This window comes from Microchirus variegatus, assembly GCF_963457635.1.
Source record: "Microchirus variegatus genome assembly, chromosome: 2".
Classification (NCBI taxonomy): Eukaryota; Metazoa; Chordata; class Actinopteri; order Pleuronectiformes; family Soleidae; genus Microchirus; species Microchirus variegatus.
In genome coordinates this window covers 6,822,322-6,848,366 of record NC_139803.1, presented here as the reverse complement: position 1 = coordinate 6,848,366, position 26,045 = coordinate 6,822,322, and the positions used below count along the sequence as shown (strand labels likewise).

Here is a 26,045-nt window from a genome sequence, read left to right as displayed (position 1 = left end):
TCTCTCTCTCTCTCTCTCTCTGACTCTCTGCTCACTCTTCTGTTGTGTTTGGACCAGCGGCCGCTGCAGTGCCAATCTTTTATGCATCTCATCATCTATGAACCCCAGGATTCATGCTCTTGCATATTAGACAATGACTCGCAACACTATGCAGTTTGACGGGCGGGCAGCAAGCTCTTGTGATGTGATGACACAGCAGTGACAATGCATTTGTGAATTTTGTGTGGTCACTCTTTCATTTTGCCTCGTGGAAAGGTAACCGTGCTCAAATGGCAGACAGGTGGGAGCACACCTGACGAGATCTCAGGATATCTAATGTCAAATGAGTTTAACAACTTTAACAACTTCATATCCCCTTTAGCAATCGTCCATTTATTTATTTACTTATTTATTTATTGGCAAAACTTTGAACAAGTGTAGTCTTTCTTTTAAAGCTCACATAGAGTGGTCCTGTTGCACATATATGTTAGTTATGGAGGTCTACTTACATTCATTAACTTGTTTTTATGGTCAAAAACCTCCTAGTTGCTGTAAACGAGCCGATAGAAATCCTCTTTTCTGACGATGTTCCCCAGCCGCGATATTTCAGACTCAACTCTTTCAGCAGGACAATCTGCTGTTCTGGAGAACCGGTGTTTACGTAACCAGACCGGGTTTTTTCAGAGATCTCGCTGAGCCCGAGATTACAATAAAACACAGCGTTCTCAGCAGTGGCTGAACTGTTTGTTTAGAACCTTCAGGGCTTCTTAAACAAGGTAATGACGCAGATACACACTAAAAAACAGTGTTAATTGGAACTTCCGGTCTAGTTCCGCTTTAACCATGGCTCTCTAAAGGTTCACACGAAAGGACGGCAAGACCACAGGAGTGAAATAATGAACATAACGATAATGGGATATGTGAGGACAGAGTGTGTCAGACCTGTGAGACGGCGAGGGGACAATCACAGCAGCCTTTCAATGGTTCAAAGGGACGAGTTCTCACACATTATAATTTTTTGTTTCATATCACACACCCCTCGGGTGTTTCTACCTCCCGGAGAGAGAGAGAGAGAGAGAGAGACGTGGAGGTTGTTTGAGCCTCAGAGGTTTCAGATGGATTCTTCCCCTGTGTCCCCGTCCCTGTCTTTGTCAGCATTTATTCCTCTCTAATAAATTTACTGCCGCTGATGGGGCTCAGTGGCTTCCCCGACTAAAGGAATAAATTGAAGGTCAGTTTCTGGCAACTTTTTCGATCTCTGTGGCAAGAGTGGAGAAAGTGGAGTCCTCTGTCTGTTTTTGTTTTGGTGCTGCCAATCTGTCGGCTCTGTGGTGCCTCACTCTCTCTGCAGCTGTCTGGCTTTAGCCGTTTGCCCTCACGTACTTCTCCGCTGGTTCCATCTGTTAAATAATGCATAGCGGCGTTCCTTGCTCAGTCTTAGTACAGTCCTTGGTTGCTTGGATACTGCCTGAGGACACCGCTAAACCGCACTAACCGAGCCCCATATGTTTTATCACCTGCAGTGACCCTCTGTATTTATCAGATGGTGCTTGGATATGTCGTTCCTCGATGAATAAAACTTGTAAGGTCAAATAAAAAAGGCCTCTGGGGGTTCCAGGCAGATTCACTCCAAATAATGGTGTTGACAGTTTGTCACATACTCGCATAGGAAATGCTGCGTGGAAAGTAACTAAATTCGGTTGTTTCTGTCAATATTTCGTAAACCAGTCCCCTCTCTGCTGCATCTGTTAAAGCTAAGCTAACAGTTGAGTGAGTCATGAGTCTCTAGTGCCTGATTTCAGAAGCACAGGTTTAACCGAGTTCCAGCACAACCTGAACCCTGAGTTCCTGAGGTGGAAGATCCCTGTGATTCCCCAAATTAAGAGCTGTTTCCCCTGAGCTGAGTCCACATTATTCTGCAGATATTCAGTTCCATACTGAATACAATAGATACTGAAATACTGTTTGATGGATCAGCTGTTTGTGCAAAGGGAAATGCATATGAAACACTACAGCACAAGTTAACAAGTAAAGCACATGAGTGGAATTCCTGTACGATTTTACCAAGTGTTGTTCAACACAGAAATGAAAATAGATCCATATACATACTGACTTTTTAGCGTTCCCATTAAAGACTCATGCTCCTCCAGACATAAGATGTGCTTTGTTGCCAGAGTTGCATTATGTGATATTTGAGATAATGACAGCAGTACCGAGAAGCACTCACAAGCACATCCAGCTGCTTTTCCACCCACAGCCACCAAGAAAACACCGGGACAATGAGGCCCATAGAATCCATAATTGGATGCTGTAACACTAAATATATACGAAGCGAAGGCATGCCATTAAATGTAATGGGAAAATACTTTTGTTTGTCATTTAGTGTAAATGTTTTGTTGACCTGGTATTGATTATTCAAGTCAAAATGTGCAACAAAAAAAAACACCTTTAAAAACTAAAATATTCATTGCTTTCTTAGTGTGTGTGTATAAGGAGATTTCTTTGCTGACCCTAAAACTTATTTCACAAAGTCGACATTTCTATTTGCTGTTTAGGTTTGGATTCATATGGAAAATGTATACATTTGGATAAGACTGCAGTTTTGCTGTGCTCTACAGAGAATATTTAAGTCTATATCCTGCAGCACGTAACCCCGACAGAGAAGAATGACACGACCCAGTATGTGCCTGTGTCTTTTTGTTGTTGTTGTTGTTGTTGTCGGCGATCACTTCCTTTTGCATGATGATGATGATTATTATTATTATTATTTCTCCTGCCTGCTGTTGTTCACTTGCAACAAAAATAATCCTCTCGAGACGTTTGAAGTGTGTTTGGATGATCAGATGTAGAGGGGACAAGTTATTTTGTTTTTTGGGGGGGGCGGGGGGGTAAATACTGGTTTGTCTGTCGATGGATATGTTCTTATTAAGGAGCTCACACACAAGGGGTTTGCTGCTGTTTTCCATTTTAACCACCGTGACGGCTCCCTGTAATACATTTGCAGCTCAATGGCAAATACGTTAAAAGTGTGTATGTTAAATATTCATCAGGTGCTTGTACATTCTCTTCTGTGTGTGTGTGTGTGTGTGGCTTTTCCTATTCTCACCATCGATGGACTTGCTGCATCCAATTAGTTTTCCAATAAACACACTCAATGGAAAGATTCTCCTTTTCACAAGACATCATGCTTCTTTTTTAAGAAAGAAATATATGAATAATGTGGCCACTGTTTCCTTACTTATACTTAATACTGGAATACATTAATTATTAACAGCTATGTATAGATGACTATTTGCGTATGCAGTATAGAGAACAAGGGGTTATGCTGTACGTACTCATCATTCACAACTTGTCATGATAGGCAACTAGGAAAAATAATTAAAGTTATTTTAATTCATGTATTCTCCATTTGTTTCCATCCATTTCCATTTGTTTTTTTCCCCCTGGTTTATGCTGTGAATACTTCACAACCTGCCAGGCTGGTGTTCACTTATACAAAGCTGCAATATCATTGTTGTTTATATAGTTTTGTTTGTATATGGACAAAAAGAATTCAGTATTAAAAAATGTCACACTGAGAGAATTATCATCCCAATTACCCTTATTATAATTTATGTTTAATTGTCTTTGCTTTTTTACAACTTGACTCTGCACTGGCCCGACAACTATCTCCTGGACTGGATTTTGGTTTTTCCCACGTACTCTTTAATTTATTGACGTAATAAATTAAATGACTACATAAATTGTACAAGGCTTTTCAGGGGGACAGTAATGTGCTGTATCCGCATGTGCCGCGTTTGTGGATTTATGAGCCTCCGCTGACATGAACAGGATCCTCATGACCTGTTTGATTTTGCCCACTTACATGATATTAAGTGTCAATCGTGATGGATTTTCTTCCTCCCTCTCATCCAACTTCATCCAAAGTAGTATGTGTTTCTATTTGTGTCATATCTTCGACTGTTCCATTGAAATGATTAGGACTATAATCCAAGTGATTATGGATTTTTTAATTTAATAGCTTTCTTCTTCTTTTCGCTTCTGTCCACTTGTAATATTCCAGGCAATGAGCACATCGGCAGTCATAGCCGAGAGACACAAATAACTGCAATGATGCAACAAATCTAATAATTAAATGGAGGGCAAAAAGTTGGGATTGTAGTAGATGAAAAAACATAGTGTGTCCAAGCCAACTTGGGCATCAGTCTAATGCACTATCCAGGACTACAATATGTCTGAGTATATCACAGATTCATTTAATTTATGCATTTATTTTTTTTTCCAGACTGCAATAAACCTCAAAAGAAAAGAAAAAATGTACATGAATGTCCCTGTAGACTGGGAAACGTAATGTAATGGATCATTCAGGGCACGGCATTTCCAGGAAAGCCATTGCTTATTAAATATTTTGTTTATTTCCTAAACTGTAATCAACCTCGAAATTATTTAAAACGTCAAAACCCATAAAAAAGATACCATGTCTTGCTTTTTACTTTACTTTACAGCCAGCTGTGATCCAAGGGGGAATGGCAATTAGAGTAAATTAAGTAAAGTTTGACGCAATGATTTATGAGACTTCTATGAGGCTTTTTTAAAAAAGAAAATCTAAGTACAGAATGCCAACTGTAATCAATAGTGTTTTTTTGGCAGAAAGTCATAGACTAAAGATTTCAGAAGAGAGGCAGGAACGTAATCATCTTGAAACTTTTCTCTTTTTTTCTGTTAAGGATTATAATTTGTGCGACAAAATCACAACTGACTGCAATTAAGGAGTGGAAGTGGTATTTAATTCCAGTAAAATCTAACAGTTGGAAGGCAAGAAGACTTTTACGCTGTACGTGTTCTTAATACTCAAAAGCAGACAGACTTTTTTTTTTATCTGCTCATCTTCAACTGTTCACAGTCTGCCGCACTTTTCCTCGAGTCCTGCTGTGACTCCAGCGCTCATCAAAATCTACCAGCCACTCGACTCTATTCTGGTCATGAATGCCCCCCTTCTCTCTCATCTGTTGTCTCATTTTCTCTCACTCTCACACGGTTTAATTTCACTTTCCCCACAACAGTGCCGATGCACATCATGGTCATTAAGACGTTATGGTTTTCAATAACTTTTTATCGAGTTTCGGACATCGGAGGCCTATTTGCAAAATGAACTGACAAGACATCGGCGAGGTGTGCGAGAAGTGTACTGTCATCATGTTAACTTGGATCGGTTGAAACCAAAGTTAACGATAGATACGGGCTGATTGATTTTTATGCTCCGCGCTCGACGAGCATATATCGTTCGCACCGTTCCGTCCGTCCGTCATTCCGTCCGTCCAGACTAAAATGAATACCTTCCTGTGCGCGTACGTCCTTCACATTTTGCAGGATTGTTTAGTGGGTGAATATCTCCAGGCGTTTTTTTGTTTTTGTCCAAAAACCTTTTTTTTTAAATTTTCGTGAATTTTTACGCGTTTTTTTTGCGGGGAAATGTGAGAAATGTGTAAATGGCACCTTACGAGCTTGTCAACACGATCACTTGACAAATATTCGACATATTGATGTCAAACTGGCACTGTGGATGCCTCTTACAAGTATCTTGGACAAGTTCGAAGATCGGTGACCTTGACCTACTTTCCAAGGTCACAGCTGCACTTGGAAAATAGCCAAAAGGGCACTTTTCAAGCTTGTCAACGCGATAACTTGACAAATATTTATTGTATTGCTGCCAAACTGGCACTGTGGATGCCTCTTACAAGTATCTTGAACAAGTTCAAAGATCGGTGACCTCAACCTATTTCCAAGGTCACCGCTGCACACCACATGTCCAAAGTGGCCTTCATTGCCTATGCAAATTTTGCTTTAAAATTGGCATAAAAATGTGGGCGCATGGCGCATTAGTAGTCGTCGACTATCACCCCTCTAGTTATAGGATAGCGAGGAGTATTGGCAACTGGAAAGCAGGCAGGATAAGTCTTATTAGCAGCTTGAGGAAAAAATGTAAAATAAAGAAGTTGGCTTATTTTAAATTCCAGGATTTGTAGCTGTGAAGGTAACACACCCATTAATCTACACTTTATTTCAGAGGAGAGTAAAAGTTATGACCGTATGCTCTTTAATTGGTATTTGGTGTGATATATGATTAAGACAGATGGATGTTTTGACATCTTAAAGGTCAAAAAACATCTCAATATTTCAGTCACTTTTAATCAATGTCGATGACAGAGTGGAAGGAAAGTTTTCTTTAGGTTTTTCGGATTTGCATTCGTATGAAAAAGATGCAAACTGAGTAACAGCTGGTGCAAGAGGAATAAAGTAAATAAATAAACATTGATGGAAAAGGTTACTTTTTTTTTACTATTAACAGAGCTCCTTCCCCTGGTACTGATTTGGCATTGACTTTGTAACTTTATTTAAGGTGTTGATTTAAAAGATGAGGAGTATTTGAATGTATTATTACTGAAGCATAGTTGGTAATAAACATGTGCTGTAGCTGTGGAAAACATTATAATTTTGACTCATGGGCAAATGTGCACATCACATCACTAGTTACTGTCATCTGGCCATAATTAGCTAATTACTGACTGCCCACCACAGCTATTGTTGACTCATTGTTTTAATAACAGTGATGGAAGTTAGACGTCCATCCTTCAAGGTTGTTAGATTAAAAAAAAAAAAAAAAATGTTGTGTTTGACAACAAAGATTATTGTGGAGTCTGTCATAATCCGGAGACTCACCCAACCAGTATGAGCTAGATTTGTTTTTTCTTTTCTTATTTTCGTTTTTATTTCTTGTTCAAATGAGCTGCAGCTCAGAAGTGTTGTTTCACGAGATTAAAATCTCACCTCAGACCGTACAGCACGGTGCCATCGGGGTGCAGTCGGATCATTCTGTTTTTCACTGTGACACCGTGGACGAACGATTTCTTGTCGTTGAGGAAGTAGGTGTCGGGGACCCAGAGCTGGTCCGCCACCCGGTTATCTAGGGTCAGATTGAGCGGGATCTCGGAATACGACAGCCGCTTGTCTCGCCAGGCCTGCTGGAAGTACATCGTCAAAGTGTAGTCCTGTGAGTGCACAGAGGGAGCAGAGAGGAGAAGGGGGGGTGGAAACAGAGGAGACCAGGGAGGAAGAGGATGGACAGAGAAGGAAGCGTTACTCCAAAAAGCGACCGTTTTACACAGCTGTTCTGTAATATGTATTCCACCGCACACTCCCAAATTAGAGCACACTGGGCTTCAATATTGCATGAAGTTCACTTAAAAGCCAACAGAACAGCAGCAGTGCAGGTCAGAAACCCTCAGTACATAGCAATGGGGAATTCTTTCTGTTCGTGGAAACAGGAGGTTTTAGAGAACAGTGTGAAAGAGTGTGTATGTGTCAGGAGGGCACACGGAGAGACAGATGGTTCGGGTTTGTTGTGTGCGTTTGTGTCAGTTTGTGTCTGTTAATGTACGATAAAAGGGCGAAGCATATGTTTGTGGCTTGCTCGGGTGGTTTTGTGAGCGCTTGTGTGTGTGTGTGTGTGTGTGTGTGTGTGCGTCGTTCATACGAAACACAAGGACGAGAGCACGAGAGAAGACCACATGTTCCAGACAAATGAAAATAACCTTCGAGCGACCTCGAGAATGGCTTTTTACAAAATATCCTCCGCACGCTCTATTTGCTTTGACAGCTGTCTTTCTGCGCTTAAGTACGGTTTGTGAAATGGCTTCACAATATTCTACTTGCGTAACATATTTCCCCGCTCCCTTCTGTTTGTTCCTCTCAGAACGAGAGACGGTCGACCACATTACAGTCCACTGCCTTTTTGGAACTCTATTATGTCTGTTTTACATCAACAACATCTTTTATACCCTATGAATACGGCATAAAGTCTGTTTTGAGAAACAAAAAGGAATATCTTATGTGATATTTTAAGGTTAATATTTGATATGAAAGCATATCAAATCTTCCTAGGACATCATGAAACAGTCAGACACTCATGTAGTTCAGTGAAGTAATTAGCTGAAACTAAGTTAAATAAACATGCCGTCTCAGGGAACTTTTTTTGTCACGACTGGCACATCCACTCCTGTTGCAAAGAGGCTGAACATACATTTTTGAATATGTCCCTCGGCTACAGATCTGACATCCTACGACACCTTGGGAACCGGAGACTTGGATATCGACTGGGTTGAAAGTCACTGAAACAGGAGAAGCTTCTCTCTGTGAAATGTGTGTCGTGACTTAAATAGGTTTTGTCATGTTGTTGTTGTTGTTGTTTGTATCATATTTGGCTTCAAAGACACAAATAGTATAGCAGCAAATTCCTGAACTCAGCACTATAAATCGACGTGGAATGGAAATAGAATGGTATGAGTAAATCAAAAGGTGTGGAGGTATTGATTGTTTAAACCAGGGTTTCCCAAACCCACTCCCCTGCATGTTTTAGACGTTCCCCTGCTCCAACACACCTGATTCAAATGGTCAGTTCATCAACAAGCACTGCAGAAGCCCAGAACGACCCACTTATTTGAATCAGGTGTGTTGGAGCGAGGGAATATGGGGTGCAGAAACCCTGGTTTAAAAGAAAGATCGAACAGAAAGTGAGGCTTAATTCGATGTTTATCAGTTAAGCAGCAGGTTCCTGCACACACAGTAGAATAAATCACGTTTCTCTGGCCTATAACACTTAGCACCAAAGGACTCATTTTCTGCACGTGCTGCCATCCCAACACTTCCATCCCTGGTATGTGGTTATATAACAGCTCACACTCGCCACAGCACGTGTGTGTGGCTGAAGAGATGCTTGTTGCCATGTCGTCTCCTCTGCATCTGCATCATCATCATTTACACACAGTGAATGTACAAAGAACCATTGCTTTCTTGTGAGCAAACGCACACATTGCATACTTCCTGTTTTCTTTGGCATATGAACATAGGAGGCACATCCTCCCTCTATATCAAAAATAAACACATTTTATATCATATATTTTTGTTCTGCTTCAGAGATCACAGCGCAAAGCTGAATACGGACGGATGAAGAAAACAATTGCATCATTTGCAATATTTAACAGCAGAGATTAGATAACAAGAATCACAATGATGTGTATAACATCCTCTTCAAGCCCCGGCGATGATAACGGGCAACGTTTGCTGTATAAATCTCTCCATGACTGCGTCTTCTCTTTTTGAAACTGAAGTACCCCTATATATTGCTGTGAAAAGTAAAATGTGAGCTGAGTTATTTAAGCAAGCAAATGTTTTGTTTTTATTGTCATCCCTGAGAGCCTGTTACTGCTGAGCCATCTATTTGAAGAAGCTGTGGTTTTCTGTGTCGCCCTGGCCACACTTGACGTGTACCGCCGTGGCTAGTTTGCCGTGGACATAAAGCTCTCCTCAAAGACATCTATAGTGCGCATCTCTCTTAATCTTTCTGTACGATGTTGTAAATAAGCGGTATTGCTGTGGGAGCAGCGCTCGCTGTGCATGTTAGTGCCGTCATAACAACTGTCATGATAAACATCGTTTACTATGTCGGAGAGAGGAAGGGAAATAGACGGTGAGTGATGCAGGCGACTGGTGTTAATAAAAATGTGATTTAAACCTAGGGGAGCCACTGTCCTGCATGTTTTAGGAGTTTCCCCTGCTCCAGCACACCTGATTCAAATGGCCAGACCCATTTATTTGACTGGAGGTGGAGCAAGTAATGGACTTTAAACAGATAAAGTCAAGACGCATGATTGTCAGAACAGAAAAAGTATGTCCTGTTGTCCTGTAGAATTAAGTGACCCCAAAATCACATATACCTTCACCAAAGGGGCAAAGCAGACCCAAAGGCAGAGGAGAGACACAAGTGAAGCTAAAGTCCTCGGTAGGCAAGGTTGGAAAGTCGTGCTGCTTGAACTCGAGTCCTTCTGTGTCTCTTCATTGATCTGGTGAATGAAAAACATTATTTTGAACACCAGCAAATCTGCACAGGTGGGGAATGTGGGATGACCCACTGTAGTGTTGTGTCGGTCAGGAGTGATTCGTTCGAAAGTACGAATCATTTGAGTGAACGAACTGTTACTGATTCGTTCCTTTCTTAGTTCAGTTGAGCTCAGCGGCGATGGTGGCGGCCGGGAGAGGAACTGCCGCGTTCTGTGAATCACTCGTTGAAGTCGTTCGCCGACGCCGTCTATCGTGAATCTTCGGCAAACGACGCCAGCCGACGTGCGCCGAGCGGGGAGGGGGTGACGAGTAAGAAGAACTGTGTCTGCCCGATGAATCATTTTAATGAACTGATTCAAGTGATTCAGTATACTCAAATGAACTGCCGATCCTATCACTAACCCACTGTGCAAGGAGAGGCCATGACGTCTCCTCTAAGAAGAGCACAAAGAGCCTTATGCATCTGGCACGATCATTGGAGACAGATATGGACGATAACTACACTCTCCCTAGGTATTAGATCCCTGAGGTTTAAAGCAGTCAAATAGAGGGAGAACTATCATGCTGATACTTAAATATTATTGCATTGATGGGCAGATGTGAAGGCTTTTCACGATTCAGTACCAGTTAGTGAGTCAAACAATCTGTCAATTTCTTACCTTAAATTGTACAACCCCTGACATTTGAGTGAGGGAAATATACGGTGCAGTTCTTTGCGTAAAGCTGTGTAAAACTCTTTACATGATTCAATATCGCTTTGTCGGTTAAACTTCCCAATTTTAAGTATATCTTGCTTTAAAAACGTATGCGAGTTTGTGTTCAATTCCACGCACGAAGAAAAACTGACAAAATGCACTTAATGCACACCGCTGAAGCGATGTATCATCATCAAACGCCTGCCAATGTGTGCACCTTAGTGCCAGGGGAGACACAGATACTGAGAGATAATTCCCCACCACTGTGTGCTGACTCCACTTACCTGGCCTGCCACTGACATACACTGCTGCACTAAAGGAGATGTTCTCATCGCCGTTCTTCTGTGGCATGCAGCTATCACTGAAAAAATGAAAAAGCCAGTGAACCAGGGTATAATTACACGGCAGCACTTACAGTAAAGTACTGTCACTTGCTCACAATCTTGAGTAATCTTACCTCAAGCACTGCATACTTTGTAAAGACTAGGATCCCTTTGCCATTTTGCGAAATACTGACTGGAAACCACTTTGTACAACTGACCTCTGTTGCAGCGGATGAAAGATTCTTGTTCTTTTGTGATCTGTCTCAAATTTTAACGTTTGGAACAAACTATCGCTTGTATTTCATCCATAAAATACCCAGAATCCACATGAACAGGGTTCCCAGACAGACAAAGAAGCCTATGCAGTAAACTGTATGCTTTCTCAGTCCAGCCTAATTGTACAGTGACTCACGCTGACTTTGCATGAAATGGATTTAGATTTTTGAGCCTGAGATTATACATCGAGGGAGACCCCGTGAGGCCAAATGTTTGCAACTAAGTGACACAAATTAGTCAAATGAATGACATTTGCCCCAGAAATGGTAAACTAATTGATAAACAGGGTAAAACAACAAAAACATGCTCCCATTTAACCTAAAAATTCCCACTATCCTCTTTCTAAGTTCCACAGGATTTGCAATTACTGCCGCTTTAGATATACTTAAGGCATAAAAACTAGTTTAAGTGTGTGACATCGTAGTTTTTTTTATTTGCATGGATCAAATCACTATAATATAAAAAGGTGTCTTCTGAAAGTGAAAAAAGCTCATTATCACAAAATTCTATTTGATGTATAAATACTGTATGTGTTTGTTAATATGTGACTTTTTACCAGTGTGTCCATTTTACACATGGAGCGTTGCTTCTGCAACCTTTGAAGGATTAAAAATCAATTATTGTTCATTATTATTATCCCAATTAAGGTAGAAAACAGTGATATTTGCAATAACAAAAAGACCAGTTTTCATTGAAGATCACTGATAAAGTAGAGAGGACAGAGACAAAAAGGGAAAGTATGAAGTAGATGATCGAAGTGTTATCCTCCATCCTCTCTTTCCTCATCTTGCCCCCATCTATCCCCTCTTTTATCCATCATCTCAATCTCCATGGAGCTCCTGTTGCATGCATTTTTTGGGGGTGTGATGGTGTGAAAGGCTTTGATCATTAACACTAAACAGAACCTGCCAAGGGAGACGTATTGAGAACATGACAGATGTTGGATCAGTCTCTGAGGTGCGAGACTGGTCCTGAAGCATCCATAAAATATTTTTGATTTAAATGTCTCTTACTCAAGAATTCCTTCCACAAATTGGCATTTTTTTTGCACTTGGGTATAAGCAAAGGCACACCATCAACTAAATAATATATGGACAGGATATTTTGGGTCAAATGAGAATCATTTGTACAGTGTTGTGACCTTGAAAAGTAGGGACTGCATCCTGATGTAGCCTGTCACTGAATCCTCATCCAGCTCCATCTCCTCTTTCTGAAATTCCTTTAGTGGGCAGGAAATGTGATCTCACCGCCGCTCAACCATATGTTCACACTGCACTCTATCACCCACTGACTTCACTTCCTCCAGAAAGCCCTGCAACAACAAGTGGCTTTCAATTTCCTGCCTCACATGGTCCTAATGCCACGAGCGACGGGACGCGAGGAACCTGGCGCAGGGCGCAGATTCTTTTTGCGAAAAGAGGTCTAATAATAAACATGCCGATCCCCACAGAGCTGAGTGACACAAATTCTGCCGTCTCTGGAGATATCGCACGTGCGTGCGTGTGTGTGGAGTCCTAAGGATTCAGCTCTGTATCTGGAACAGCTTGTGCACCGTGTGTAGTAAATAGACAACAGGAACACATACAGGGGCTGCTGCGGGGGCTTCGTTTGGCCCATTTGCTGCACAATAAATCATATCGGTATTCATCTTTTTTGACGCGGTAGACACAATATCATGGTAAATGGTTAAGTTTTTACTTTTCTAGTCTTGGCGACCACTCAAAGCTGCAGTTTTACCATTCACCGTGTGCAGTACATTTACTATCACTCGTGTTTCATACCCATTCATGCACTTTCGGCACAGCCTTCAGGAGCCGGGAATCGAACTCGAGCCATCGCCCAGATGTCAATTTATAAACGCATTTGACAACAAAAGAAATTTACAAAGCAGTTGTTTTGCTGTTGTTGCTTAATTTCATAAAAGCCTCAAAATAATGATCATTATGGTTATGTTTTGCAAAAAGTGCTGCATGCACAGCGAGTTTGTTGAAATTGAATTTGAGCGCATTACTCTGAGCCGAGCTCCTTTTATTTTGTACTCTAATAAGACAATTTCTTCATGACATGATGATGGATTTCAATAATGAAGAGACTTTGTTTACTTGTGCTTTCTCTAACCTCACTGTTCAAAACCTGCCCATTGAAGGTGAATCAAATTTAGAGGAACCTTTTTTTTCTCTCTCTCTCTCTCTTTCTCAGACCTCTCCCCAAGCAGAGGTTCCCAGCTTTGCCAGTTGGCAGTTGTGCAGCTTAACTGACTACATACAATTTATTAGAGTCGATTGGAGCATCTGCAGGCCCCCTTTGTGTCCCTGGAGAGGAGTCGAGTTGAGTGGCAATTCAAAAGAGGGGGGGAGGCAGAGCAGGACACAGATTATTAGGTTGCTTTTGAGTCCCACTGGAAGACTGAGGTAAAGTTGACGGAGGCTTCAATCTTAGCTGTCATTCACGAAGAGAGGAGAGGGAAATTTAGGTCGTCCCTGTCCACATCTTTCGTGTCCCACTTGTGCTCCTTCCGATACGAAGAGTGAGCATGTGTGTTCAATTCTGCTTTTAGGGCGCTTATGGACAGTTGTCCTTCGCCTTCTTCCCATACACAACGCATAAGAATCGACTCGGAGGAGTCCCACACCTCATGCATTATGTAAGGCTGGGGAACTGAGGACTCGAGCTGATTGCTATTCAAACAGAGTACCAAGAAGCACACGCTCACATTGTCAACAATGAGATAATGCAATATATAGACATCTGTGGATCGATTGCAAATATACGGCCCGAGTGAGCACACAGAAACTGGTTATCAGCTACAGTATCTAAACCGCAAATTCAGTTTTTGGGAACGGGTGGTTCATGGCCTTTTTTTTATCTTTGCACGTGTACTGTAAGTTGTTGTGCGAGGCCAGATTGGATCCAGCCTGGATTCAGCATCTCCTTGAGCAAGGACACCCTTGAAGAAAGCAATATCTCCTCACAGTTGGACTGACCTACAAGAGATGCAGGGCGCTCGAGGACGGTGTCAACTTTAGGATGTGTGCATGTGTGTGAGATGTGTTGGCAACACAACAAAGCAACGAAGGAAAGAAAACAACACAAATTGTATGACGGATGCAACATGAAGCCATTTTAAGCCCATTCTTCAATATGATACATATATTTATTGTTGGAAACATGATATTAACTATCATATGGATAAGTAATTGTCACACTGGGAAAGAAAATGGTATTGAGATTTGTAAAATAGGGTCATTTATTCATCCCTCACCACTTTACTGGAAAAGTGGCAAAGGAGGCAAAGGTTCCAGGATGGAGGATGTACATTCAACAACATCTAAAGATCTAAACTACATCTTAAACAAAGCCAAACGTAACCTCTTAAACCGGTACAAAAGATGCAATTTCATACATAACAATAACAAGTAATAATAACTTAATATGAGCATAAAAGAGCTATAATATCCATAGTAATAGAAACTAAACTGCATCTCACACAAAGCAAAACATAACAATAATCTGTATCGTGTTATTCTTTTTTTCCCCCAGTGAGTTGCTTCTCTCCTCATTTCACTCTAAATGACATCTCGTCATAGACGGAGCAAGATTTTCATTTTACTACTGTTGGCCCAAAACAAGAAAAAGAAAAACAACCCCGAATCCCAATTTTGCTGACAATACTTTCACTGTTGAAAAAAAAAAAACAATATCAGTAACCTTTATTGTTACAGACATAATCTAGTATGCATCGTTGTGTGGAACATTATCACACAGACAACTATTTCTATGCGATAGAGAGAAAAGTTTAGAGCCTTCTAAACTTTCTCACTCCTGACTCATCTCTCATATCGGTTTCTTTTTTATCTGTTTGTGTGGATACCTCCCTGCAGCTGACAGTTGTAATACCGGATGATTAAAATAGATGGAAACTCTGCGTATAACGCTGCTATATTACCCATAGCATCACCGCTGATGTTATAAACTCAATATTTTTTGGACAATCTCATTTCCCAACCGTGCCACTTCACACGGAATCAAAAGACCATGAAGAATAATTTAAGCCCTTGAAATCCGAACAACAACTTGTTGTGGTTGCACTGTACAAAATTGTTATTTGTCGAAATTGGGATTCACATCAATGAGCACTGTTAAAATGTGCCGTCGTTCCGTGCCGTGTTGTACATGCAAACGTTTTAAAGTGTAATATGACCTCTGTCCCAGTCTCTGACAAGAAATTGCACTCAGGTGTGTTTATAACAACACTGTTTGCATGACATAAAAAAAAGATATGGTTTGAGAGATGTAGCATGTTGTAGATGTTTCCAGACTCCAACACAAATCAGGTGTGTTGGAGCGAGGAAAATGTCTAAAAACACGGCGAGCAGCGTGTGCCCAGGACTAGGATTGAGAAATCATGATCTAGCAGATATACAGTACATGCTGTGGTGACTCTGCACAAAAGACAACTGAGAACAACTGGCCAACAGCCATCTCTGCAACTCTATTCACATCTCATCAACAACAACATAACTTGCTCTTGTCTTGCTCGGGTTGACTCTGAAACAAATCTAAGCAATGCAATAATTATAGTAGTATAAAAACATGACTATATATGTATTGTTGTTTTTTTTATTTTTGGCTCTTCGTTTTCCTGGAAGTCTTATTTCCAAGAATACCTTGGAGTATGAGTCTAAATCAGGGGTTCTCAAAGTTTTGATACCTGAGGGCCAATTTAGGAACCCAACATTGGACTGAGGGCCGCTAAAGGAAAAAAAAAGGAAAAAAAAAAAAAGAAGAAATTTCATGTAATAATTTTAATGACCAGATTGCAGTTCTACAGTTTAGCGTTAAGTAATATAAGCGTTAATATAACGTAATTTAAGCATTAATATAATAACGCTTTATAATTTACTGGGTAATTACCCAGTATTTTGGCCATTGTTCTTACCTTCTAATTACAGGTTAATACCAAGTAACACATTTCTGTTACCATATATTTACTGGGTAAATAGCTAGTAATTGGGGGCTGTAGCTACCTGCTTATTACCAGCTTATAACCCATTAATACACTAAAATTCACCATATAGAAACCAGGTAAATACCCAGTATTTTTGTTTACACTTTTTGGTCTGTATCCAGTAATGTCCAATAAACATTTAACAAGCTTAGTAGCTCCTGGATTAAAACTATCAACTGTAATTCATTGCGGGGCCGCCAGAAATGTTTCTGCCGGCCGCCATTGGCCCCTGGGCCACACTTTGAGAACCAATGGTCTAATAATAACGCTTTATATGGGTAATTACTGGGTAATTACCCAGTAATACTGGGTAATTACTGGGTAATAGGGTAATATTATTAATATCTAACTAGGGTTATAGTAGTAGTAGTAGTAGTAGTATAGTTCTAACTTATTAATATCTAACTATTATTAATCATAATAATAGCGGTGTGTCTTTTGGTGCTTTACGAAAGTGTGCGCACGCGTTTGTGTCGTTATTAATCATAAGGAGCATCTGCGAGATTTAATTTCTTTAGATGGAGAAATGATGTGTCATAGGGTATACCAGAGACTGTGCTTTCCCTTTCACGAGTTCCATTTGTGAGCATGAGTGGTAACCTATCAACAAACTGAGAGATTCCTCCTGAAACAGCGTCCCACCCTTGTATTAATATCAAGCAGGCAGAGACTATATGTGAGCGGCAGAGACTGAGGCAGGAAACAGAGGGCGTCGATGTAACATCAGCTTCCACAGGACAGGTGTGATAATTATTGCCCTGGAATGGAACCACGGCAATATGGCATCAATTACCCGTCCTCCCAACACGGGAAACAAGATGCTGCTGTTTAAGAGTTAGACCTACAGCTGCAGGGGGGGGGAACGCTACGCTATACTGTCTGATGCCTCAGCATCCACTCCATCATTCACTGTCACAGGCAACAGTGAATCAGATGCCTAACTAGAGAGCTTGTTTAACCTGGGGGAATTGATTTCACGCCTTCCTCCCCCTGACATTCAGAGCCGTGTTACTAATTGTACAATAAGGTGCATCTGTAAGATTAATAAGGGGCCTAAGCGGTGTGTCTTTCGGTGCTTTTACGAAAGTGTGCGCACGCGTTTGTGTCGTTATTAATCATAAGGAGCATCTGCGAGATTTAAAAAATGAGTCGTATCAACAGCAGCAAGTGCAAATCATAACAAAAACAACCCGCTTGTAGGTAAGGTTTACCACATTAGCTTATTGTGATTGCGAATAACTTTACTAATTAAATATCTGAAGTCTATTTCAGCCACGTTTCCATGGTGAGGTGTCCGCTTTAGTCGCCATTTACACACATCTTTGTACACACAGCTTATGAGATTCTGACAGCACAAAAAAAACCTTTGATAATCTTGTCATGGCGACAGCTGCTCCATTTACCTCTCCTTCCCTCTCTGCCTCTATACTCACTCGCACTATTCACTGTGTTCTGAATAATAACCAGCGTCAGATTTTTGCCATCTATAGTGTTTTTCTTTCTTTCGCCTCCTCACCCACACACACGAGCCTATGCTGCTTCAGTACAGTGGGTACATGTTGTCATTGTTGTCTAATTACCGTATTATTTGAGTTCTCACTCGCCGTAGCTCTTTCACGTGACCATGTGAATGCATCTGGATTCACTTGCTTGCTGTCAACCATTTTGGATGTGTCTGTCATAACTCGATGGCTCTCGGGCCCCTCGTTGGATTGCGTGAGCGGCACGTCTGCGTCACAGAAACGTCTTGTTTTTTTTATTTCAGTTAGGCAGCCGTGACACAGATTACAGCTGCAACGCTGCGTGAGATTCACAGCTCTTCTTCAAGATAGAGCTTTCACCTTTTTTTTTTTTTTTTTTAGTTGGAAAAAAAGAAGGTGAAAATGACATTTTTACCACTGTTTTAACATCTATATACAACACCACAAACTTTACGTGTTACAAAGTAAACTCACTGACGCGGCGGATCAGTGAAGCAACCATAAAGAGATATATTTAATGCCCTGAGTCTATTTTCTGTTAATCTTCCCCCGACAACACAAACAACACCTTGGGTGACATTATTCTATTCATTGACGTTATAGTTGAATTAGTTCTGCTAATGAGCAAACACCTACCCGTGCACCATGCATATTCACTGGTGGCATTAAAGGCCCTTCTTTCAGTGTACAACCAGCCCACTTAATGTGTGTAATGCCGCATTCAAGTGGCACTTGAGTGGTGGTGTAATCTAAATGGATTATTAAAATTCTATAGGGAGGCATAGTGTATGTGTCTAAACCTACCAGACTTAATAATGCAAGATGGAGCATGGCTTGTCCCCCCACACCACCACCACCATCCCTTGATGATTTTCCACTGCTCATTGTTCCTACATTTTATATATAATGTAGCTTCAATGTCTTTCTCTTTGCTTGCATCATCTGTTGATAGAGTGTTTGGAGGTCACTGCCAAGCTCTTAAACAGAATGGGTTGGACATGTATTTCCCTCTCGGTAAAGAATGGAAGCTACTGTATATACACAAATTGACTAAACACGCTTCCTTGTATTACAACTGGCTTGAATGAGTGGAATCAAACATTCTAAATGTGGGGTGTCGGACTAAATCGAGTGGCTTCCGAGTCAGCAATCAACCCTTAGTTCTCAGGTGCACCCATGTGTGTTTATAGGTCACGTATTTAGGCTTTTCGTGTGTTGTTGAGACAAAGGTATGACTCATTTTAGTATATGTCAGTATACGTATCAACAATAGTGCAGAAGTCCATATTTCATAAATCCAATCCAATTTTAAAGGTGCCATATGTAAGAATGTGGCCAAAAACAGTTACTACATTCAAATTCAAAATACCGAGTTTTAGGTTTCGTGTTCTGAAGTAACTGGCAACCCGTGGTTGCTCGGCAGCTGAGACTCTACTGACTGCAATGATTGGTAGATGGCGGTAGGTGGTGCCACGAGGCCAAAACATGATTTCAAAACATAAACATGATTTGCAGTCTGCAAATATATTTTTTAATGCAAATATTTCAGCTGTACTGTTGTTGTTGGTGAGTTCAGTTTGTTACATGAACATTATTCCTGAGTCTCTGTGACATATTAGGAGGATTTTATGGCCAGTTGATTTAGATGTATTACATAATGCACCTTGAAACATTTTGAGTACATCTTGATCAAGTTTGTTTATATAGTTGGTGAAAATTAAAATTGCCTAGGTTGTGCTGAAAAAAGCATAATAAGATGGTCTATACTGCACATTCTTATAGCCTCTGCATACATGTAAACATAGTAATGGGAAAAAAGCAGTTGAAATGCTCTGTGTTCTAAGGGTTAAAGATACTAACTAACTAACAACTGTACACAGTGCATGCATGTTGTGCTGCTCTAGAGTTCAGAAAAGGGAAATCAGGAAAACAGTCTCTCTCTCAGCTGCTATGAACATCTCAATGTCTTTGCTGGTGGAGGCTACTTTTATTCAAAGATGGAATCGTACACTACAGCTCTCTCCATTACACCAGTCGGGCTCGTTTCTGTCCGTTACGTAACCTGTGAACAGCTACTTTCTTTCTTGGAGGCCGACCAGTTTAAGAGAAACCAAGACGGACAACTATAGGGAATAAAGATTTATGTGTGTGTGCACATCAGAGACACTGAGGTGGTGTACATCCTCTCCAGAGACGCCCTCAGAGTACAAGTACACGCTCATCTGTACAATGTGCAAGGGGACTTTTTTTTCCAGTCAAAGGACTTTCAGGCACAAAAAAAAAATGTAAATGCCTTCATTTCCAGGGCTGTACTTGTGCCATTACAGCACACTCAACAATTTTTATCTTCATAATTAACCAGCGGGCTACACATTATCCAAAACACAATACTTCCCACAGCATCTCGGGACCTTGAAACATTAAAATCTCAAACTGTACTTGTCTACTAAATACTTTACCCATGATTGAATCTGCTGGGCTGCCGTCAATCCCCGTTTGCTCATCATTAGCATGTCATAAGTTATAAATATGGCGCGGAGATCATTTTTAATGTGACCGTTGTTTTTACACAGGGATAAAAAAAAAAGGCTGAAGTGTCTTCATAAAGTCACGCATTTTTGTCTTTATTTATTTATTCCCACGATTAAAATGTGTTTCAGTCTGAATCTTGTACTTTAGTGCAGTGATAACGTCAGGACTGAACACTAGTGCAGCGATCTATCCATATAACGGAGAACGACAACAGTGAATATGCAATTTACAAAAGAGACAATTGTCTCGATGTGTTCTCCAAACAAAAGTTCGCTTCGGTGATCATTGCTCTCAGCCACATATCGTCGACTCTATCACCAACATTACAGTGAAACGGTTATGCTGATGTTTTCCCCTCATCATTGCTATTATAAAACTCAGCGTTAATTGTTTAATCGCTTCAACCCCGACTGACTTGTGTTAACATCGAAATGCAATTTTGCCCACATCCAGAACGGAATATTGAAGGCGGCTGTTAAAATCATTTTAACACAATCACAGATGCAGACGTAATATGATTTCAAAGCTCTCAGGTCTGCATAAAGATATTACGCAACACCATATAATTGCTTCCACAACTTTTTTTTTTTCCCCCTCTGTCCACGGCAAGCAATTGTTCCTTGACTTCCAGCCAACACCCATTACGATGTCTCACATTGGTATAATGTGTAGTACAGGCCTTGTTTTTAATGCAGTCTTGATGCATTTATAGCGGACATCCCATCCGGCACTTCTCGTGCTGAGAGGTGATAATATCTGGGAACTAAAATGAGTTTTTTTTTTTTTACAGTCCTTCTCCGACAGTCAATAAGCTCCTCTTGACCTCTCCGTGCATCGGTAATGTCATTTCTGCCTTTTAAAGAGAATAAGATCTTTTAGTTCATCTTCAAACAAGTGTTTTCTGCCTTTGTGAAAACTGTTGGCTTAAGGTTCAAGTGCTCAGGAGCTCAAGCAGAAGCAAATATCGAGCCTTAAGCAGCAGCGCACAAATTACACTAAAGATAATAGATCAGATAAAACAATCCTGCCTATATTTTCCATTCTTCCTTTGACCAGAACTTGATCTTTAAGGCTTCAGGTGACGGTCGACCATGACATTGGTATTCAGCAGTGTGTGTCCCTCTCTCTATGTCCACCTCTGTACGAGTTATGCAGAATGAACCCTCAACAGCACTGGCTACATGACCTTCCCTCCAATAGCAGCACCACTGCTGGTCAGACTTCTCTGTCTCTCTCTCTCTCTCTCTTTGTGTCTCATACACAGAGGTGGAAAGATTTGGCCTCCAGGTCTTCTTCCACAATCATATTCTGTCCCTTATCAACCTGCGAGGCTTATGGAACGTTGGGCTCTGACACCCCAGGAACAAGCGACCTTTCGTGGGAATGTAATGTAATGACCATCACCGGCCTCTGTCGTCCTGATTGCACATTTGGCTCCAGGTCTAAGTGACATGTAATGTTGTAAGGTTTCCTACCCGTTATATGACTCATGACTAAAGAAAGAATACTTGACATTATGAAGTAAAACGGTCATGACTTACTAACCACTATGCTAGCCTTTAACTCAGAAAGGGTGATGAGGTGGTGGTGCTTTAGGCTCAGGTCTTACATCCATGAATCCATGTTGTGGGTTAAGACTTTGCCAATAACAGAAAGACGTAATGTCCTCTGGGCTCCTCACAAACCCTTGCATACGTAGTTTAGTGGCTAATCTATAGTGAGTAAAAGGTCTCCAATGTTTCTCGGTTGGTTTGAAGCTCACAGTGCTCCTGTTGCACATATATGTTAGATATGGAGGTCTACTTACATACATTTAACTTGTTTTTATGGTCAAAAACCTCCTAGTTGCTGTAAACGAACCAATAGAAATCCTCTTTCTTGACGCTGTTCCCCAGCCGCGATATTTCAGACTCAACTCTCTCACCCAGAAGACAGAGTGTGTTGTGATTGGCCAGCCAGCGTAGAGCCTTCCCAACTGTCTTGTGATTGGCCAATACCCAAAAGTAACATTTTCAGCACACCCGCTCTGGAACGGTGGATGCACTGCTACTCATTATCAAAACATTGTTTTAACAATGTTTAAAAATAGCTTCTTCACGACTCCCAGCCACAGTCCCTTTTATGACTTTGACCCAGAGTCAGAAGACACTGTCGTTTTTTCAGAGATCTCGCTGAGCCCGAGATTACAATACAACACAGCGTTTTCGGCAATGGCTGAACTGGCTTCTTAAACAAGGTAATGACGTAGATACACACTAAAAAAACAGCGTTAATTGGAACTTCCGGTCTAGGTCCGCTTTAAGACAACACTGTTTGCACAACTAATTTAATGGCCCCTCTGTTACATCTTCTACCACTTTATCCTCCCCATGAGGGTCACGCGGTGCTGATGTCGGGCAAAAGGCAGCGTACACAAACTGGACAAGTCACCAGTTGTAAGCAACATGTTCTATTATGTTGTTTTCTGTTCACTTGCACTACAGAGCCTTAAGTGGAGCGCAGCCGAGAGGGATAGCAAACTATATTTCTTTAATAAAAAAAATAAAAAAAGAGCATGGATGTAGCGCTCCGTCCTAATGACTAATAGGGCGCCGTTAGGGCACATTCCTCAGTGACATCTCTCCATTATCCTCAACCGTGTGCCCTCTCTTTGCTCTAAAGAAAGTACACAGGGTGGCTCTATCCTCACCACCGAAAATAAGTGGCAGACAGAGAGCCAGATGGGGGAGAGGAAATGGAAGAAAGGAAAGTGCTTCTACGCCAGCTGCTATCCTGAAAAGTGGTTACATTTATAGGAAGGGGAGCAGATCAAAGATGCTGAAACCATTAGGAACACATGTGGCCTCTTCTTTTCATGAGACTCCAATGGGTCAGGTGGCAACGACTCCCCTTTCACATTAGAGGCTGTTTAGCAGGGCCGAACCCGACAAAGGGATGGGAATGATCAAAGAAACCGTGCAACGCTGGCTTTTTGTGTGTTTGGATGGAGATTTTTTGTTTCTTCCTTTTGTTTGGCCTTGTATGTGGGAGTGTGCGAATATGACGAATACACAGTTTTGTTTGGAGGGTTTTTCTAAAGAAGAGGATCATAGTGGTGGAACATTGTACGTTCTGAATTTTAGTTGAGTTGGAAGACATACACATGCAACACCACGAGTACCAATCTAGCTTGTGCAATCCTTTTATTCCTTTTAATCCTCGTCATGCTTTGAACTTCACTGACAAAGCACAAAACCCCAGATACAGATGTGATACTTAACTCTATTATAACAAGGAACTGTGCAAGAAAACCTACACATTATTATCATTAAATTCCTCTTATGCATTCTGTTCGTTGGCCTTAAATAGAAATAGTATGTTATGCAATGATTGCAAATAATACTGTCTTATCCTTGCAAGCACAATATATTTGTGTGAGTGTACACAAAACAGAAACTAAGAATCCAAAGCCACTGTAGAGATCTCTGTGAACCTGCAGCGTGTGCAGCTCCCCCGTGGTAAATACAGAACACAGCCGTGACATAATCTGTTTTCTCATCTGCTCTCATCAACATATTCTACAGAGCACACAGATAACAACTCCAGTAACACACCTATGGCTGCTGCTGCTGCTGCTGCACGAGCATCTCCCCCAGCATGCAATCATTCCCCGGAATCAAAAACGACTGACTCACACATCATAGAACAACTGATATTATCATACAACAACCAACACAAAAGCAGAGCACATCTGTATTAAGCAGACAGAGAGAAAGACTATTAGAATAAACAAAGTCTGACGCGTTGTACTACAAACAGCCATCTTTGCTCAGTTTGCCAAATGCATGGAAAGTGTAAAGATTCACGCTCCATTAGGATAAACAAAAAAATATCAACTGCGGTGCAATTCCCACATTTTATCACTAGGAGGTGCACTTGTATGAAGCAAATCCTCACTCTCCTCCTCCTCCTCCTCCTCCTCACAGCCACAGCTCTCAAGTTCTTCCTTTGTCACGAAAGCACTTAGACGCTGGCTTTGACGACCAGATGTAAAACATTTCTCATGAAGCAGCATAATGTGCACACTGGAGTTCACCATCAAAATGTTGCACATGATGCTTGAGCCTCGGAATTCCCTCTAAGGCATTTAAAAAAATCAATCAATTGTACTTGTATTATCCCTCATCAAGTGTTTGATTTTGTCATTTACATCCATGCTCCATCATCTTATTAGCAACAAAAATGTACATTTACATGTTAATCAGTCCCAAAATCCCAAAAATAACAATATAAAAACATTGAGTGCACTAGTCCATGAGAATGATGATGAGGGGTAAACACACACACACACACACACAGGCAGAGACTAGCATTAAGAGGGGTTCCCCCAATGGTTGAGGGTATTTCCCCAACTATGTTATACACATCAGGGCTCATTATAACACAAACGGTGTCAAAAGAACAGGTGATAATAGCAGACTTACCATATTTACTTCTGATACCATGTCTATACTGGCAATGTCTATATTCATCCCCACTCCAACCGGAGCACCTGGGACAGAAAACAACAACAACAACTGTAAGCAACACAGATACAGTAAAGAAACCTGGTGTGTGACACAAGCTGTTGTCAGCCCAATAATAGTTTATATGCTCAATCTCGGGTGGGATTAGATGCGACGATCAGTGGCGAAAGTGCAGGTGATTCCCCCCCCTAAAAGTTGCTGAATGATCTAATCTGGCGCTTCACTGTAAAAGCCCTGGACATGGAGCCTAAAGAGAATCGAGAATTTGGGCATCAATTTGTCTTAAAATCCCATCAGACGTGGATCAGGAGCTGACAGCCACATTTGTACTGCGGTGATTTTTCATTCAAACAAATGGAGTATTTGATCATCCACGTTCATCCTCGGATCCAATCATGGTCTGTGTCCCCCTCCTAATGTCGCTATTCTGGGCTTTGGTTTTTGACACATTCTGCCTCGGCTGGATCACACTCTCTGTCAGATTGTGGCACCTGCAGGTGCCCGGAATGAGCTGTCTCTTTTACTTTTCCCCCCACGAAACAGCGAACCTAATTGAGTTATCCGCGATTGTCGTGTGGTCATTTACGCACCGGCGCTATTACACAGGCTGACACAGCGCAAACTTGGACATAGCATGGAGAGAATACGAGTTCATTTACCTCCGAAATCTGGCCTCAGTCGTATGTCATAACCTTTCAACAGTCTATCCACCGTTTCTTTAACCAAAGACATATTGCTAGGGTCACTGACACCGGCACTGAGGGAGAGAAAAGAGGAGACGTCAGATTTAAATGCGAGATATTCTTGAGCACATGAAGTGTCTTAGTATTTTCCGATGCCGTCTGGTACATTACCACACTTAGTAGAAATGAGTGGAGCCTCCTGCGACCATTCCACTTACCTCTGGGCGCTCACCACGGCAACTACGAGGGGGAACAACCAGACGCATAAACACCTCATTCTCCTTCTTCGGAACACCGCCATACTTTTAGTTGTGTGCCTTTTTTCTTTTAGTGAAGACCGACGGCGTCCAACTTATTCTTCCCAGTGCAGTAATTCCAATGCCGGGCGCATGCGTATTCCCGACAACAACATGAAGAAGCAGCGCTGCTGCTGCCGCTGCTGCGCTGCCGCTGCTGATGGCACAGTCAGTGGCAGAGGAGGTTGAACCACAGCCTGGAGAATTTAAAGGGGAATCGAGTCTACAAGGTGGACACAGGTGTCTACCCGCTTTGTTTTGTTTTTTTAAAGTATTAAGTGTGAAGGTCTAAGAAGCAGCAATTGTATGACAGGGAAAGATGTTGGTTCGAATCCAGCGGGACGAGGTTGGAAGATGTAGGCGTGGTTGT

The 26,045-nt window shown here is 41.4% G+C and overlaps 1 protein-coding gene across 2 annotated transcripts in view; it reads right to left on the bottom strand.

The window, feature by feature from the left end:
• gabrb2b (gamma-aminobutyric acid type A receptor subunit beta2b) overlaps positions 1 to 25,680 on the bottom strand; it is a gene marked incomplete at both ends in the record, with an annotated part of 42,572 nt that extends 16,892 nt beyond the window's left edge. The window contains 4 exons of one of the 2 annotated variants that reach the window (XM_083910849.1): positions 6,808 to 7,028; positions 24,655 to 24,722; positions 25,356 to 25,453; positions 25,598 to 25,680. In XM_083910849.1, the coding sequence (XP_083766975.1) occupies positions 6,808 to 7,028; positions 24,655 to 24,722; positions 25,356 to 25,453; positions 25,598 to 25,680 (470 nt within the window). Of the gene's footprint in view, positions 1 to 6,807; positions 7,029 to 24,654; positions 24,723 to 25,355; positions 25,454 to 25,597 lie in introns of those variants that run through there. The other variant, XM_083910850.1, reaches the window with a different exon arrangement.
• Positions 25,681 to 26,045: the final 365 nt, after the last annotated feature.